General features: G+C 42.1%; 1 protein-coding gene across 8 annotated transcripts in view; it reads right to left on the reverse strand.

The window, feature by feature from the left end:
- Positions 1-15,677, reverse strand: part of SH3D19 (SH3 domain containing 19) — a 206,977-nt gene that overhangs the window by 2,232 nt on the left and 189,068 nt on the right. For all 8 annotated transcript variants that reach the window (XM_058436818.1, XM_058436816.1, XM_032148219.2 and 5 more), the window contains 5 exons: positions 11,452-11,510; positions 9,427-9,629; positions 8,725-8,777; positions 4,599-4,785; positions 4,044-4,141 (listed from right to left, as the gene is read on the reverse strand). In XM_058436818.1, coding sequence (XP_058292801.1) covers positions 4,044-4,141; positions 4,599-4,785; positions 8,725-8,777; positions 9,427-9,629; positions 11,452-11,510 — 600 coding nt within the window. The remainder of the gene's footprint in view (positions 1-4,043; positions 4,142-4,598; positions 4,786-8,724; positions 8,778-9,426; positions 9,630-11,451; positions 11,511-15,677) is intronic.

A 15,677-nucleotide genomic window follows, 5' to 3' on the forward strand; every position in this document is an offset into this window, starting at 1 on the left:
CACACACACACACACACACACACACACGATTATTTATTGAGTACCCACTATGTGTCAGACACTGTTCTGGGCACAATTAATATTCCCTCATTCTACAACAGGAAGGCAAATAAACTGGCAGAAGAGGACAGAAAGCATGGGATTGCCAACTCATTAGGGCCATCAGGGGAGGGCCTCACCGAAGGTGTCATTTAGGCAAAGACTTGGAGATGAGAAAGTGAGTCATGTGCTTCCTGTATGGCTTGTCTTATTCTGTGTGCTTCACAGGAACTAACTTATGTAAACACCACCACAGTCCTAGAGATGAGCACTGTGTTATCCTCATTTTAGAGATTTTTTTTTTTTTTTTTGAGACGGAGTCTCGCTCTGTCGCCCACGCTGGAATGCAATGGCACGATCTCGGCTCACTGCAACCTTGGCCTCCCAGGTTCAAACAATTCTCCTGCCTTAGCCTCCTGAGTAGCTGGGATTACAGGTGCCTGCCACCACGTCCAGCTATTTTTTGTATTTTCAGTAGAGACAGGGTTTCACCATGTTGGCCAGGCTGGTCTCAAACTCCTGACCTTGTGATCTGCCCACCTTGGCCTCGCCCACCTTGAACTCCCGACCTCAGGTGATCCACTTGCCTTGGCCTCCCTAAGTGCTGGGATTATAGGTGTGAGCCACCGCGCCCAGCCAGGCTAGGACTATTTTCAAAAATTAGTTTTGGCCGGGTGCAGTGGCTCACGCCTGTAATCCTAGCACTTTGGGAGGCCAAGGTAGGTGGATTGCCTAAGCTCAGGAGTTCGAGACCAGCCCGGCAACACAGTGAAACCCTGTCTCTACTAAAATACAAAAAATTAGCTGGGCGTGGTGGCATGCACCTGTAGTCCCAGCTACTCAGGAGGCTGAGGCAGGAGAATTGCTAGAATCCCGGAGGTGGAGGTTGCAGTGAGCCGACATCATGCCGCTGACTGCACTCCAGCCTGGGCAGGGGCAGCAGAGCAAGACTCCTTCTCTAAAAAAAAATAAAAATAAAAAATAAAATTAGTTTTATCTATTAACATTCTGTGGATATTTAATAAAACTGAAAGCAGTACAGAATCCCTTAACAACAACAATAACAACAACAATTCTAACAATTCTAGAACTATCTTATGGACAACCATTTGTAAAACGAAATGAAGATAACCTGTTTTCTGGAGGATACTGTGCATTCTGTTATTTATACTGACATAGTTTAAATGAAGACCAAAATAACATCCAAGAAGTTTGAATTCAGATTCTTCACTTGCAGTAAGTTTATGTAAAGATAAAAGGAATACATTTTGAGCCACTGACTCTCAAGGACTAAGGCAACAGTTTTCTTTCTTTCTTTCTTTTTTTTAAATTTTATTTTAAAGATCAACACGTTAAAGGAAAAAAAGGGAACTGATACAAGGTTATGAATTTTTAATTTTGCATAGCTACAGCATAAGAAATACCTATCATTTATGGCTAGGTGCGGTGGCTTATGCCTGTAACCCAGCTCTTTGGGAGGTTGGGGCGGGTGGATCGCTTTGAGCTCAGGAGTTTGAGACCAGCCTGGGCGAGACCCAGTCTCTACAAAGAATACCAAAAATTAGCCAGGCATTGGTGGCTCACACCTGTAGTCCCAGTTACTCAGGAAGCTGAGGCTGGAGAATCGCTTGAGCCCAGGAAGCCAAGGCTGCACAGTGAACTGAGATCGCATCACTGCACTTCAGCCTAGGCAACAGAGTGAGACCCTGTCTCAGAAACAAAACCAAATGAAACCAAAAAAAAAAAAGAAGAAAGAAAGAAAGAAAAAGAAAGAAAGAGAGAGAGAAAGAAAGAAAGAAAAAAGAAAAAGAAAGAAAGATAGAAAGAAAAGAAAGAAAGAAAGAAAGAAAGAAAGAAAGAAAGAAAGAAAGAAAGAAAAGAAAAGAAAAGAAAGAAAAGAAGGGAAAGAAAGGAAAGAAAGAAAGAGAGAGAGGCCGGGCATGGTGGCTCACACCTGTAATCCCAGCACTCTCGGAGGCCGAGGCAGGCAGATCACGAAGTCAGGAGTTTGAAACCAGCCAGCCTGGCCAATATGGTGAAACCCCGTCTCTGCTAAAAATACAAAAATTAGTCAGGTGTGGTGGCGTGTGTCTGTAGTCCCAGCTACTTGGGAGGCTGAGGCAGAAGAATCGCTTGAACCCGGGAGGCAGACTGAGATCGTGCCACTGCACTCCAGCCTGGGCGACAGAGCGAGACTCCATCTCAAAAAAAAAAAAAAAAGAAAGAAAGAAAGAAAAATATCTATTATTTGCTAACAATATATTATAACAGAAATGACAATTAATACAAAAAGATGAAATAACATTTTATCATTCAGAATAAAGTAAAACCCCATCACAAAATAGGAAGTTAGCAACTTTATGGTGACATATTTCAGTCAAGGCATCCCCTCTTACCCTGACAAAGGCTGCACATACCTGATTCAGGTATTGCCTTGTTTTCCTCTTTTTCTTTGTTGAGATAGGGTCTTGCTATGTTGACCAGGCTGGTCTTAAACTCCTGGCCTCAAGCGATCCTCCTGCCTTGACTTCCCAAAAGTGTTGGGATTAGAGGTGTGAGCCACTGTTGCTCGGCCTTTTTCTCATCTTGTTGTAGGCAAGTGAAAACGCTGTTTGGCTGTCCACTGTTTTAAACCACACCTTGTCCAATCATTCCTTGATATGTTGATTCTTTCTATAGCATCCTTTCCTCTGACTGAATATCTTCAATGATAGAGAATTTATCACTGCCTGACACAGGCTATTTTGACAGCAGTGACTACTAAAACCACCTTCCTTCTTCTAGCACTGTTTCCAAAGTGCTTTCCTCTGACCATGGTCCAGTTGTGAATTAGGGAAATGGAATCATGAAAATATCTACTTTTGGCCGGGCGCAGTGGCTCACGCCTGTAATCCCAGCACTTTCAGAGGCTGAGGCGGGCGGATCATGAGGTCAGGAGATCAAGACTATCCTGACTAACACGGTGAAACCTCGTCTCTACTAAAAAAAATACAAAAAAATTAGCCGGGCGTGCTGGTGGGCTCCCGTAGTCCCAGCTACTCGGGAGGCTGAGGCAGGAGAATGGCATGAACCCGGGAGGCAGAGCTTGCAGTGAGCCGAGATCGCCCCACTGTACTCCAGCCTGGGCGACAGAGCAAGACTCTGTCTCAAAAGAAAAAAAGAGAAAATACCTACTTTTACTTTAAGAAGAAATTAGGCATTTCTTCGGTGAAAAAAAAAAACCTTTGCAAACTAGCTCAACCTTTTGGGACTGTTTCCCCAAACCTCTTCATTGCCTTTGTGGATAAGAATTTGGTGTCTTCTTTTTTTTTTTGAGAGGAGTGTTGCTCTGTCGCCCAGGCTGGAGTGCAGTGGTGCAATCTTGGCTCACTGCAAGCTCTGCCTCCTGGGTTCATGCCATTCTCCTGCCTCAGCCTCCTCAGCAGCTGGGATTACAGGCGCCCGCCAGCACGCCTGGCTAATTTTTTTTTTTATTTTTAGTAGACACGGGGTTTCACCGTGTTAGCCAGGATGGTCTCAATCTCCTGACCTCGTGATCCGCCCGCCTCGGCCTCCCAAAGGAATTTAGTGTCTTATAAGGCTACTATGCTACTAGTGCAAATTGTAGCAGGTGCTATCTGATTCTCCATCAACTTCAAAGACATATCAATGGCAGGCTTGCAGGGCCATGTAGACAGTCATCTGTTACCAGGGCTACTGATAAAAACCCTAATATTACTGAGATCTGATGATATAAGACCAAGGAACAAGAGATTACTTTGGGGATGTATGGGGGTGTAAAGCCAAGTTTTTCTCTAAGTACCTTAATGCCTGGTTGATACTGTAAATTAACAGGCCTATTTGCACTATTCACTTTTTCTAATGTCTTCCTCTAGAATTAGGGTCTGAGATCTCTTCATTCTTGAGTAAAGATCAATATTCCACCCAAATGTTCCATCCTTCAAAGGAAAACATTTCAAAAATTATAGTGCTTAATGCAGTTATGAAGAGATACACATTCTGACCTTGAAGGAAAGTTCATCTTCATTCTCCCCTCGGAAATCATATAAGGCTTTGGCCTTCCTCCCCTTCGGTACTATAGCCGACATACTTTTTGCCTCAGCTGTGAAGACATAAAAAATTTAAATATATAGAAACACAGTGGACTAAAACACAAATCTAACATTTTTTTAAAAAACACTTATTGCTCTAAAAACATAGTATCTTCTCTTCAGAGGTAGTGATATTAGGCAAAGAAAAACATTTTTAAAAACATATGTTCAATTAATTTTGAACTTATTTAACTTTCAAAAAAATGAACAATGTTCTCTTAGCAGGGAAAAATTACATAAACTATATTTATTCGATGGAATTAGCCATTATTTAGTGAAGACATTTTTATCTTTTTTTTCTATAACTCTAACAAAGTATATGAATGAAGTTTGCATAACTTCATGTATCAACTCTTTCAAATATAGACGGACAAACTGAGCATGGCCAGAGGGGAAAGGAATGTATATAGTTTTGAAGGTGTCAGGCTCCCCGTGAGGAGTAGCATTCATGTCTTGCGGTTGTCATACCTGGGCAGGGCCTCACAAACACTGCTGGGAAGATCCCCTCCCTGTCCTGCAGTCTGCCCCTGCACCAGTCAGAATCCAGACGTTCCAGAATCTGGATCCAGTCTCCCCTCTTGAACGATAAGTCATCACTGGTCTCTGCTGTAAAACTGTGAAGAGCTTCACACCATTCTGCAGAAAGACTGTTAACCTGTTATCAATTAGAAGTGTGGTCAGAAATGTAAGATTTTATTTGAAATTGAGTTCTACAAAGCTTAAAAAGTAGTGGGGAAAAAAAAGCTAAGGGGTCTTAAGATTTCAAAGCGTGAAGGCTTCTTTAAATTATCTAATACTTTATGTTGCTGTCAAGTTTCAGAAATAAAAGTTTCCAATAATTTTTTCTTAAATTATAACTCTAAATGACAAGTGTGAATTTGTGGCTTTTCTGCTTTTAAGGGATATACAAAGCTTAAGCAAACACTTTTTTCCTTTTTTTTCTTTTCTTTTCTGAGCCAAGTTCTTACTTAGTAACCCAGGATGGAGTACAGTGGCAGAATCATAGCTCACTGAAGCCTTGACTTCCTGGGCTCGGGCAATCCTCCCTCCTCAGCCTCCCGAGTAGCTGGGACTACAGGTGCAGCCACCACACTCAGCTATTTAATTTTATTTTATTTTTGCAGAGATGAGGTGTCTATGTTGCCCAGGCTGGTCTTGAACTCTTGGCTCAAGTGATCCTCCCACCCTCTCAAAGTTCTGGGATTACAGGCATGATCCACCTCACTCAGCCAAAAAACTTTTTTCTTAATATGACCTATTATATTGTTATATTAAAGAATTAGGTAAAAACATAAAATATTTATGCATAGTATTTGACACTATGAAAAAATTCTGATAAAGTACCTAATTATCAGTGAAGCTCTTCTTTATTTAAATTAGGAAGGATCATAATGGGTGGATCTATTAATTCCCAGGTCTTTACTTGATTCAGAGACTATTATAGAGTCCATAGCACAGAACTTCATTAATTCACACTTTTAATTTTATGAGTTGTAGTTAGCTCTAAAATTGGCAGGATAACACCCAGATGTGGTGGGCTAGTGTAAGAACGCTTTTATCCCAGGCACATTAGAGAAAGGTTTTGCTCTGTGAAGACGCAGCTCTGCCAATTTGGGATGGGAACCCTATGTTCAAGAGGCTCAAGCAGGCAGTAGAGGATAACGAAAAGGCTTTTTTCTTTCGAGATGGAGTGTCGCTCTGTCGCCCAGGCTGAAGGGCAATGACGCAATCTTGGCTCAATGCAACCTCCGCCTCCCGGGTTCAAGCAATTCTCCTGCCTCAGCCTCCCGATTAGCTAGGACTACAGGTGCGCACCACCACGCTCAGCTAATTTTTGTATTTTTAGTAGAGACGGGGTTTCACCATGTTGGCCAGGCTGTTCTCAAACTCCTGGCCTGAAGCGATCCACCTGCCTTGGCCTCCCAAGGTGCCGGGATTACAGGAGTGAGCCTCAGCGCCTGGCAGGGACAAAGGCTTGGGAGCTACACAGGCAAGGGTTCCAGACCCAGTTCTGCCACTTCTTAACTTCTTGACACTGGGCAAGACGCTTCTCTTCTCTGAGGCTCAGCTTCATCTTGGGGTTACTAAGAGGATTAAATGAGACAATGAATGTCTAACATTTAGCCCAGTGCCTGGCACATCTTAAGTGCTCAATAACTGATGACTTATAAAACAAAAACAAAAAGCAAGCAAACAACACTAACCTTGCCCTCTTGCTCCTGCACTTGAGTAACCAACCCTAAAGGATGGAACTTACCATTCTCCAAAAATGCAGGCAACAACCATGTGAACATTTCCTTTTGGAGAACTGTAGTCAGTTTCCTTCCTGTTTCACTTTATCAGTGGGTAGGGATAAAGAATTAAGGGACACACAGGCCAATTACAAGTGACATTTTCACAAACACAATGATCCCATCAGGCTTAACTCTTCTAAATTTGTCACTAAAAACAATGGAAGGCCGGATGTGGTGGATCACCCCTGTAATCCTAGCACCTTGGGAGGCTGAGGCAGGTGGAGTGCTTGAGCCCAGGATTTTGAGACCAGCCTGAGCAACAAAATGAGATCGTGTGTACAAAAAATACAAAAATTAGCTGGGAGTGGTGGTGTGTGCCTGTCATCCCAGCTACTTAGGAGGCTGAGGTGGATTGCTTGAGCCTGGGAAGCAGAGCTTGCAATGAGCCGAGACCTTGACACTGCACTTAGCCTGGGTGTCAGAGTGAGATCCTGTCTCAAAAAAAACCAAAAAAAATAAAATAAAACCAAAAACAACAAAAAACTAAAAAACAACAGAAGGCACCACATTCCTAGTACCTTTAAGCATTTCTGGAGTCATGATGAACAGTGTAAAAATCTTAACCCGCCATTTTTCTCTTTCTCATTATACAAATGAAACAAATGTTCCTAAATATTTGGAAAGTTGAGAAACGTACAAAGAAATGGAGAAGGCCGGGCGCAGTGGCTCATGCCAGTAATCCCAGCACTTTGGGAGGCTGAGGTGGGTGGATCACAAGGTCAGGAGTTCAAGACCAGCCTGGCCAAGATGGTAAAACACCGTTTCTACTAAAACTACAAAAATTAGCAAAGCACAGTGGCAGTCACCTGTAAACCCAGCTACTTGGGAGGTTGAGTCAGGAGAATCGCTTGAACCCGGCAGCAGAGGTTGCAGTGAGCCAAGATCGTGCCACTGCACTCCAGCCTGGGCGACAGAGTGAGACTCCGTCTCAAAAAAAAAAAAAAAAGTAGTGGGGAAAAAAAAACCTTCCCATGTATATAATCTTACTACCTAGATGCAATTTAATACTAATAACTCAAATAATTTCCTTCCAGTCTTTTTATGCTATACATTCAATTTTATATCCCCTTTCCCTATGTTTCCTCTCATGACATTTAAAAAATTATTTTATTTGATAAATCTAGTTTTTCATAGCTTTAGAACATTCTTCCAATAATGGTCATATTTAGGTTGCTTCCAATTTTTTCTTATTATATTAGCACTATGCTCATCTTTGTGACTAAAACCCTATCTCATTTTTTATCCTTTTCTTAGGGTGATAAATAATAATGTGTACTTTCTCTCTTTTTTTTTGAACACTCACATGCTCATAATTGCTTGTTTAATGTTGAGCTGCACTGAATAGGTTAAATGGTATTTTACTGCTGCTTCATTATATATTTTCTTGATTTTTAGAAAGGTTAAATATTTTTTCAATATTAGACACTTATTGTATCTCTTTTATGAATTCTTTTTTTTTTTTTTTTTTTTTTGAGGCAGAGTCTTGCTCTGTCTCCCAGGCTGGAGTGCAGTGGCACAATCTTGGCTCACTGCAAGCTCCGCCCCCCAGGTTCACGCCATTCTTCTGCCTCAGCCTCCCGAGTAGCTGGGAATACAGGCGCCTGCCACCACGCCCGGCTGATTTTTTTTGTATTTTTAGTAGAGACGGGGTTTCACCGTGTTAGCCAGGGTGGTCTCGATCCCCTGACCTCGTGGTCCGCCCGCCTTGGCCTCCCAAAGTGCTGGGATTACAGGCGTGAGCCACTGCGCCCAGCCTCTTTTATGAATTCTCTAATCATGTCTCTTTTATCATTTTCTTTCTTTCTTTCTTTTTTGAGACAGAGTCTCACACTGTCACCCAGGCTGGAATGCAGCGGCGCTATCTTGGCTCACTGCAACCTCCACCGCCAGGTTCAAGCTGTTTTCCTGCTTCAGCCTTCCAAGTAGCTGGGACTACAGGTGCACGCCACCACACCTGGTTAATTTTTGTATTTTTAGTACAGACCAGGTTTCACCATGTTGGCCAGGCTGGTCTCAAACTCCTAACCTCAGGTAATCCACCTGCCTTGGCTTCCCAAAGTGTTGGGATTACAGGCGTGAGCCACTGTGCCCAGCCTGTTTTCATTTTCTATCAGGGTTTGCATGTCTTTGTATGAGCTCTCTATATAAAATATATTAACCATCTAAGAATTTATTACAAACATTTGTTGTATGAATTGAAAAATTAATTCATACTATATTCTCTTGAAAATTATGATTTTAATATTCCTCCCAGAGTTTGAACCTGGCTGTCACTATAGTCATCTGTTCAAGCAGCCTACCTGAGAGTTTGAGCCAGAATCTTCTTTTTTGGTTTTCAGTGGTACCTTTGTGCCTACATTAAAAAAACAAACAAACACAAGAAGTCAGAACATTAGATGTGAAGGCCACATAGTATTAAAAATAAATGGTTGGGGTGGGAGGTGGGAGTGAAGAGTCTGGGATTCCACTGCAGTCTCTTCATGTATAGCCTATGTTGCGTTAACCTGTACTAACTTCACTGAGCTTGTTTAGTTAATTGTAAACACAATTATTTATAGTCTACATACATTAGTAACAGTCTATAGTTCATTTCCGTTTAAAAGTCTTTGCTATTTATTTATTAGATACAGAGTCTGGCTCTGTTGCCCAGGCTAGAGTGCAGTGGTACAATCATAGCTCACTGCAGCCTCGAACTCCTGGTCTCAGGCAATCCGCCCACCGTGGCCTCTCGAAGTGTTGGAATTACAGGTCTGAGCCACCACACCCAGCCTCTTTGCCATTTCTTACATGAAGCTATTGCTAATTACCTAAAATACCAAAACCAGCTCTTTGAGAGATGCCCACAAATAATGTCTATCCCACACAAATTCCCATTTTAAAATCAGTTTTCCTTCTACCGTAAAAATACGGCAATATGGATTATTATACAGCTTAAGTATAATGATATTATTTGGTTTATTTGAATTAGGCATAACATAATACAAAAAATTCTCTATACTCACTTAAAACATTCGCACCAGAGGTGGGATAATCCTCAACAGGCTCCACAAAGTTCAGGGGGAAAATCCCAGTTCTGCCTCGAACTTCTCCTCTGGCCCATTCCTCATTCACGTACTCTTTAACAATAATAATTTCTCCCTCTGAGAAACTCAACTCATCCTTCTGCTCTCCAATATATTCAAATCGAGCAACACATCTTGAGCCTCTGAATGAAGAATACATTTTGTGGATTAGACTAGAGAGTGCTTTTAAAATGCTTAAAAACCTTCATTCAGTCTTTCAATAAATATTTATTCTGGGTTTACGATGGAATAAGGTATACTAGGCTAATTTGAAATTATTCCATGAAAAACAGTAAGTTACACTTTTAAGTAACAGATATGAACCTATTCACTCAGAAAGGCTAAAGCTCAAGGTCGCAGAGTGCACGCAGCTGGGTGGTTAGTTTGCCCTGCTGTGTCTTTTGATCACCTTACTCCCCAGTCTCCATATTTTGTATCCTTGGGCCACAGCAATCCATGGTCCAGTCTGAACCCTTGCAATCATAAATGCACGGAGTTGAGGAGTGCTAACCCTGAGAATCTCAGGGCAATTCATCAAATTTCCTGACTACTAATCAGGGCAGAATGCCATGGGCATCAGCTGGGCAAAGTCGATGCTCAATAGATGCTCAATCAGTGAGCTGGCCTTAAAAACTATGAGAAGGTTTAAAGAAAACAGAAACTCGGCATATCATAATACACAGTCTTGGACCTGACTCTGTTGGCTTTAAAAATGATTTTTGTATCTCCTTTAAAAGGGCTTCATTTCTGACATTTGGAACAATCCTTACATGATCTGCAATTTTGACTGAAAATAAGATAAAAGTAGAGATAAAATTGTGTTTCTAGAAGGTGTATTTTAATACTAATCCCTAGATTTGAGGGTTTAGAAAGGAAATTTCAATAGCAACAGGCTAAGGAGAAGCAAAAGGTTGATTCTAGCTCTAATAGAATTCTGATTTAAGTCAGATCAATGGGTCAATGAATGTTAAAAGCCCACTTCAAATTCAACCTGCTGAGACACAGTATATGCTGCTTAAAAATAGAGAAAAACTGAATCTGAAATAGAATTCAACTATTGTGGATCAGAAGTTTTCTTATTTGTGATAACCTTTGCATTTGTTTTCTGAAGTCCTCTGGGAGCATCTCCTTATGTCTGACCTATTCATAGACAGGTTTACAGTCTTCAGCAGGTAATGAATTCTATTAATTTGCTCATTTAACTAGAATATAAAGTTGCATTGTGGCCGTGTTTTAAATCACAAAGGAGTTACAATGACACATAAAAGGGTATATAAATTCAGGGAAAGGTCCTCAGAGATAAAGGAAAACCCCTTCAACTTAACTCTTCCTTCACTTTCTTCTAGTTCCTCTTAAAAACAAAAACATACAAAATGTCTAGCAGTTATTGTAGGATTCATATTTCTATAGGATTTAATTATTTCTCATGACAAAAATACTTGAACCTTCTAAAAACTGGGTAAACACCAGAAGGCCAAAATAAAATGCAGTAAACGATGAAACTATCTCTGCTCATGCTGAGACCAGGCTGCAGGAAGCATTGGCATAGACTGTGCTTTGCTGCTTTCTCTATGGCCTGCACTGATGTTGGAGAGTTGCTTAGATAAGCTTCTATCAGCAGGTTCATGATGTACTTTCATCAGAATTTTAACCCATTGTCACCTTTTAAACAAGTTTTCTTTGTAACTAAAAAGACACAATGAGAATCTGAATTATCACCATGTGAAGTGTTTTCTTTTAAAATAAAGAATAAATAAATAATAGAGATGGGTTCTTGCTATGTGGCCCAGGTTAGCCTTGAACTCCTGGCCTCAAGCAATCCTCCCACCTCAGCTTCCCAAAGTACTGGGATACAGGTCTGAGCCACCATGCCTGGCCTTGGAGTGTTTTAAGATTGATAATTCTTCATGATATAGATGGTTATCTCCTTTGTATTTTGTGCAAAAGAACACAAATAAAACTTACTTAACACAATGAGATGAAACAGATTCTCTTTTCCCACTTCCTCCTTCTGGAATATCAATCTAGTAAAGACAAAATCAAGGCAACAATTATATATTTTTCAGATTTTCATAAGATAAATGTAAGGTTAAGTAATTAGAAAGTGCATGACTGAAATCGATCGGTTTAGCTAGGTGTTAATCTGATTAAGAGGAACTACAGGTGCTAAATTGTAAAAAAAATTCTGAATTTGGATTAAAAAAAAGTGTAAGTGGCGAGACTCCTGTCTCAAAAAAAAAGGAAAAAAGGCCACTGTTGACCTACAAGAGCTCCAACTGCACTGAGGAAGGGCAGGAGGTGGAGCCAAGATGGCCGAATAGGAACAGCTCCGGTCTCCAGCTCCCAGCCCCAGCGACACAGAAGACGGGTGATTTCTGCATTTCTGCTTGAGGTACCGGTTTCATCTCACTAGGGAGTGCCTAAAAGTGGGGGCAGGACAGTCGGTGAAGCGCACTGTGCGCGAGCCGAAGCAGGGCGAGGCATTGCCTCACTCGGGAAGCGCAAGGGGCCAGGGAGTTCCCTTTCCTAGTCAAAGAAAGGGGAAACAGACGGCACCTGGAATATCGGGTCAGTTCCATCCTAATACTGCGCTTTTCCAACGGGCCTGGGAAACGGCACACTAGGAGATTGTGTCCCGCACCTGGCTCGGAGGGTCCTATGCCCACGGAGTCTCGCTGAGTGCTAGCACAGCAGTCTGAGATCAAGCTGCAAGGCGGCAGCGAGGCTGTGGGAGGGGCGCCCGCCATTGCCCAGGCTTGCTTAGGTAAACAAAGCAGCCAGGAAGCTCGAACTGGGTGGAGCCCACCACAGCTCAAGGAGGCCTGCCTGCCTCTGTAGGCTCCACCTCTGGGGGCAGGGCACAGACAAACAAAAACTCAGCAAGAACCTCCACAGACTTAAATGTCCCTGTCTGACTGACAGCTTTGAAGAGAGTAGTGGTTCTCCCAGCACGCAGCTGGAGATCTGAGAACGGACAGACTGCCTCCTAAAGTGGGTCCCTCATCCCTGAGCAGCCTAACTGGGAGGCACCCCCCCAGTAGGGACAGACTGACACCTCATTCAACCGGGTACTCCTCTGAGACAAAACTTTCAGAGGAACTATCAGACAGCTGAATTTGTGGTCTCACGAAAATCCGCTGTTCTGCAGCCACCGCTGCTGACACCCAGCCAAACAGGGTCTGGAGTGGACCTCTAGTAAACTCCAACAGACCTGCAGCTGAGGGTCCTGTCTGGTAGAAGGAAAACTAACAAACAGAAAGGACATCCACACCAAAAACCCATCTGTGCATCACCATCATCAAAGACAAAAAGTAGATAAAACCACAAAGATGGGGAAAAAAAACAGCAGAAAAACTGGAAACTCTAAAAAACAGAGCACCTCTCCTCCTCCAAAGGAACGCAGTTCCTCACCAGCAACGGAACAAAGCTGGATGGAGGATGACTTTGATGAGTTGAGAGAAGAAGGCTTCAGACGATCAAACTACTCTGAGCTACGAGAGGAAATTCAAAACAATAGCAAAGAAGTTAAAAACTTTGAAAAAAAATCAGAAGAATGGATAACTAGAATAACCAATGGAGAGAAGGGCTTAAAGGAGCTGATGGAGCTGAAAGCCAAGTTTCGAGAACTACGCGAAGATTGCAGAAGCCTCAGTAGCAGATGCGATCAACTGGAAGAAAGGGTATCGCTGATGGAAGATGAAATGAATGAAATGAGGAGAGAAGGGAAGTTTAGAGAAAAAAGAATAAAAAGAAATGAACAAAGCCTCCAAGAAATTTGGGACTATGTGAAAAGACCAAACCTACGTCTGATTGGTGTGCCTGAAAAAGATGGGGAGAATGGAACCAAGTTGGAAAACACTCTGCAAGATATTATCCAGGAGAACTTCCCCAATCTAGCAAGGCAGGCCAGCATTCAGATTCAGGAAATACAGAGAACACCACAAAGATACTCCTCGAGAAGGGCAACTCCAAGACACATAATTGTCAGATTCACCAAAGTTGAAATGAAGGAAAAAATGTTAAGGGCAGCCAGAGAGAAAGGTCGGGTTACCCACAAAGGGAAGCCCATCAGACTAACAGCTGATCTCTCAGCAGAAACTCTACAAGCCAGAAGAGAGTGGGGGCCGATATTCAACATTCTTAAAGAAAAGAATTTTCAACCCAGAATTTCCTATCCCGCCAAACTAAGCTTCATAAGTGAAGGAGAAATAAAATACTTTACAGACAAGCAAACGCTGAGTGATTTTGTCACCACCAGGCCTGCCCTAAAAGAGCTCCTGAAGGAAGCACTAAACATGGAAAGGAACAACCGGTACCAGCCACTGCAAAAACATGCCAAATTGTAAAGACCATCGAGGCTAGGAAGAAACTATAGCAACTAACGAGCAAAATAACCAACTAACATCATAATGACAGGATCAGATTCACACATAACAATATTAACTTTAAATGTAAATGGGCTAAATGCTCCAATCAAAAGATACAGACTGGCAAACTGGATAAGGAGTCAGGACCCATCAGTGTGCTGTATTCAGGAAACCCATCTCACGTGTAGAGACACACATAGACTCAAAATAAAGGGATGGAGGAAGATCTATCAAGCAAATGGAAAACAAAAAAAGGCAGGGGTTTTAATCCTAGTCTCTGATAAAATAGACTTTAAACCAACAAAGATCAAAAGAGACAAAGAAGGCCATTATATAATGGTAAAGGGATCAATTCAACAAGAAGAGCTTACTATCCTAAATATATATGCACCCAACACAGGAGCACCCAGATTCATAAAGGAAGTCCTCAGTGACCTACAAAGGGACTTAAACTCCCACACAATAATAATGGGAGATTTTAACACCCCACTGTCAGCATTAGACAGATCAACGAGACAGAAAGTTAACAAGGATATCCAGGAATTGAACTCAGCTCTACATAAAGTGGACCTAATAGACATCTACAGAACTCTCCACCCCAAGTCAACAGAATATACATTTTTTTCAGCACCACACCACACCTATTAAACTATCGCAAGGACAAAAAACCAAACACCGCATGTTCTCACTCATAGGTGGGAATTGAACAATGAGAACTCATGGACACAGGAAGGGGAACATCACACTCCGGGGACTGTTGTGGGGTGGGGGGAGGGGGGAGGGACAGCATTAGGAGATACACCTAATGGTAAATTACGAGTTAATGGGTGCAGGAAATCAACATGGCACATGGATACATATGTAACAAACCTGCACATTGTGCACATGTACCCTAAACCCTGAAGTATAATTAAAAAAAAAAAAAAAAAGTGTAAGTTGTGAAGTAGCCTTCCTTGAGTAGCCAGTCAATTCTCTTATTTACTGGAATAACCACATTAATATCACTCTAATTCTGACAGAATTTTCTCTATCCCTTTTTTTTTTTTTTTTTTTTTTTTTTGAGACAGGGTCTTACTCTGTCACCCAGGCTAGAGTGCAGCAGCACAATCAGAACTCACTGCAGCCTCGACCTCCCAGCCTCAAGTGATCCTCTTGCTTTAGCCCCCACAAGTAGCTGGGACTACAGGTGTGCACCACCACACCCAGCTAATTTTTGTATTTTTAGTAGAGACAGGGTTTCACCATTGTTGCCTGGGCTGGTCTTGAACTCTTGGACTCAAGCAATCTGCCTGCCTTGGCCTCCCAAAGTGCTGGAATTATAGGTGTGAGCTGCCGCACCCTGCCAGCTCTATCCCATATTCTCCAGGTTGAAAACTGCAGCTGAGGACTTAAGATAGAAATCAGGCATTAGGCATTCACAGTGCCACGCATTAGCCCTACCACACCTACTCCAAGTGTTGGTAGAATCCTGCAATACTTCTCTGACCCCAAGATAAAACACTTCAATAAAACTTTGGATTCTCGGGCTGGGCACAGTGGGTCACGCCTGTAATCCCAGCACTTTGGGAGGATCAGGAGTTCGAGACTAGCTTGGCCTGGGTGACAACAGTGAAACTGTCTCAAAAACAAAACAAAACAAAACAAAACAAAAACAACTTGTGGATTCTATTCACATTTATAACTGAAATATTTTCCCCCTTCAACATGAATAGGGAAGAAAGGAATCTGTATTTAGCAAACTAAGTGGCAAGCACTTTGTTTTATTTTATTTATTTATTTTTTGAGACAGGGTCTCACTCTGTTGCCCAGGCTGGAGTGCAGTGG

The sequence above is a fragment of the Hylobates moloch genome, unplaced genomic scaffold (genome assembly GCF_009828535.3).
Source record: "Hylobates moloch isolate HMO894 unplaced genomic scaffold, HMol_V3 SCAFFOLD_3, whole genome shotgun sequence".
Taxonomy (NCBI): domain Eukaryota; kingdom Metazoa; phylum Chordata; class Mammalia; order Primates; family Hylobatidae; genus Hylobates; species Hylobates moloch.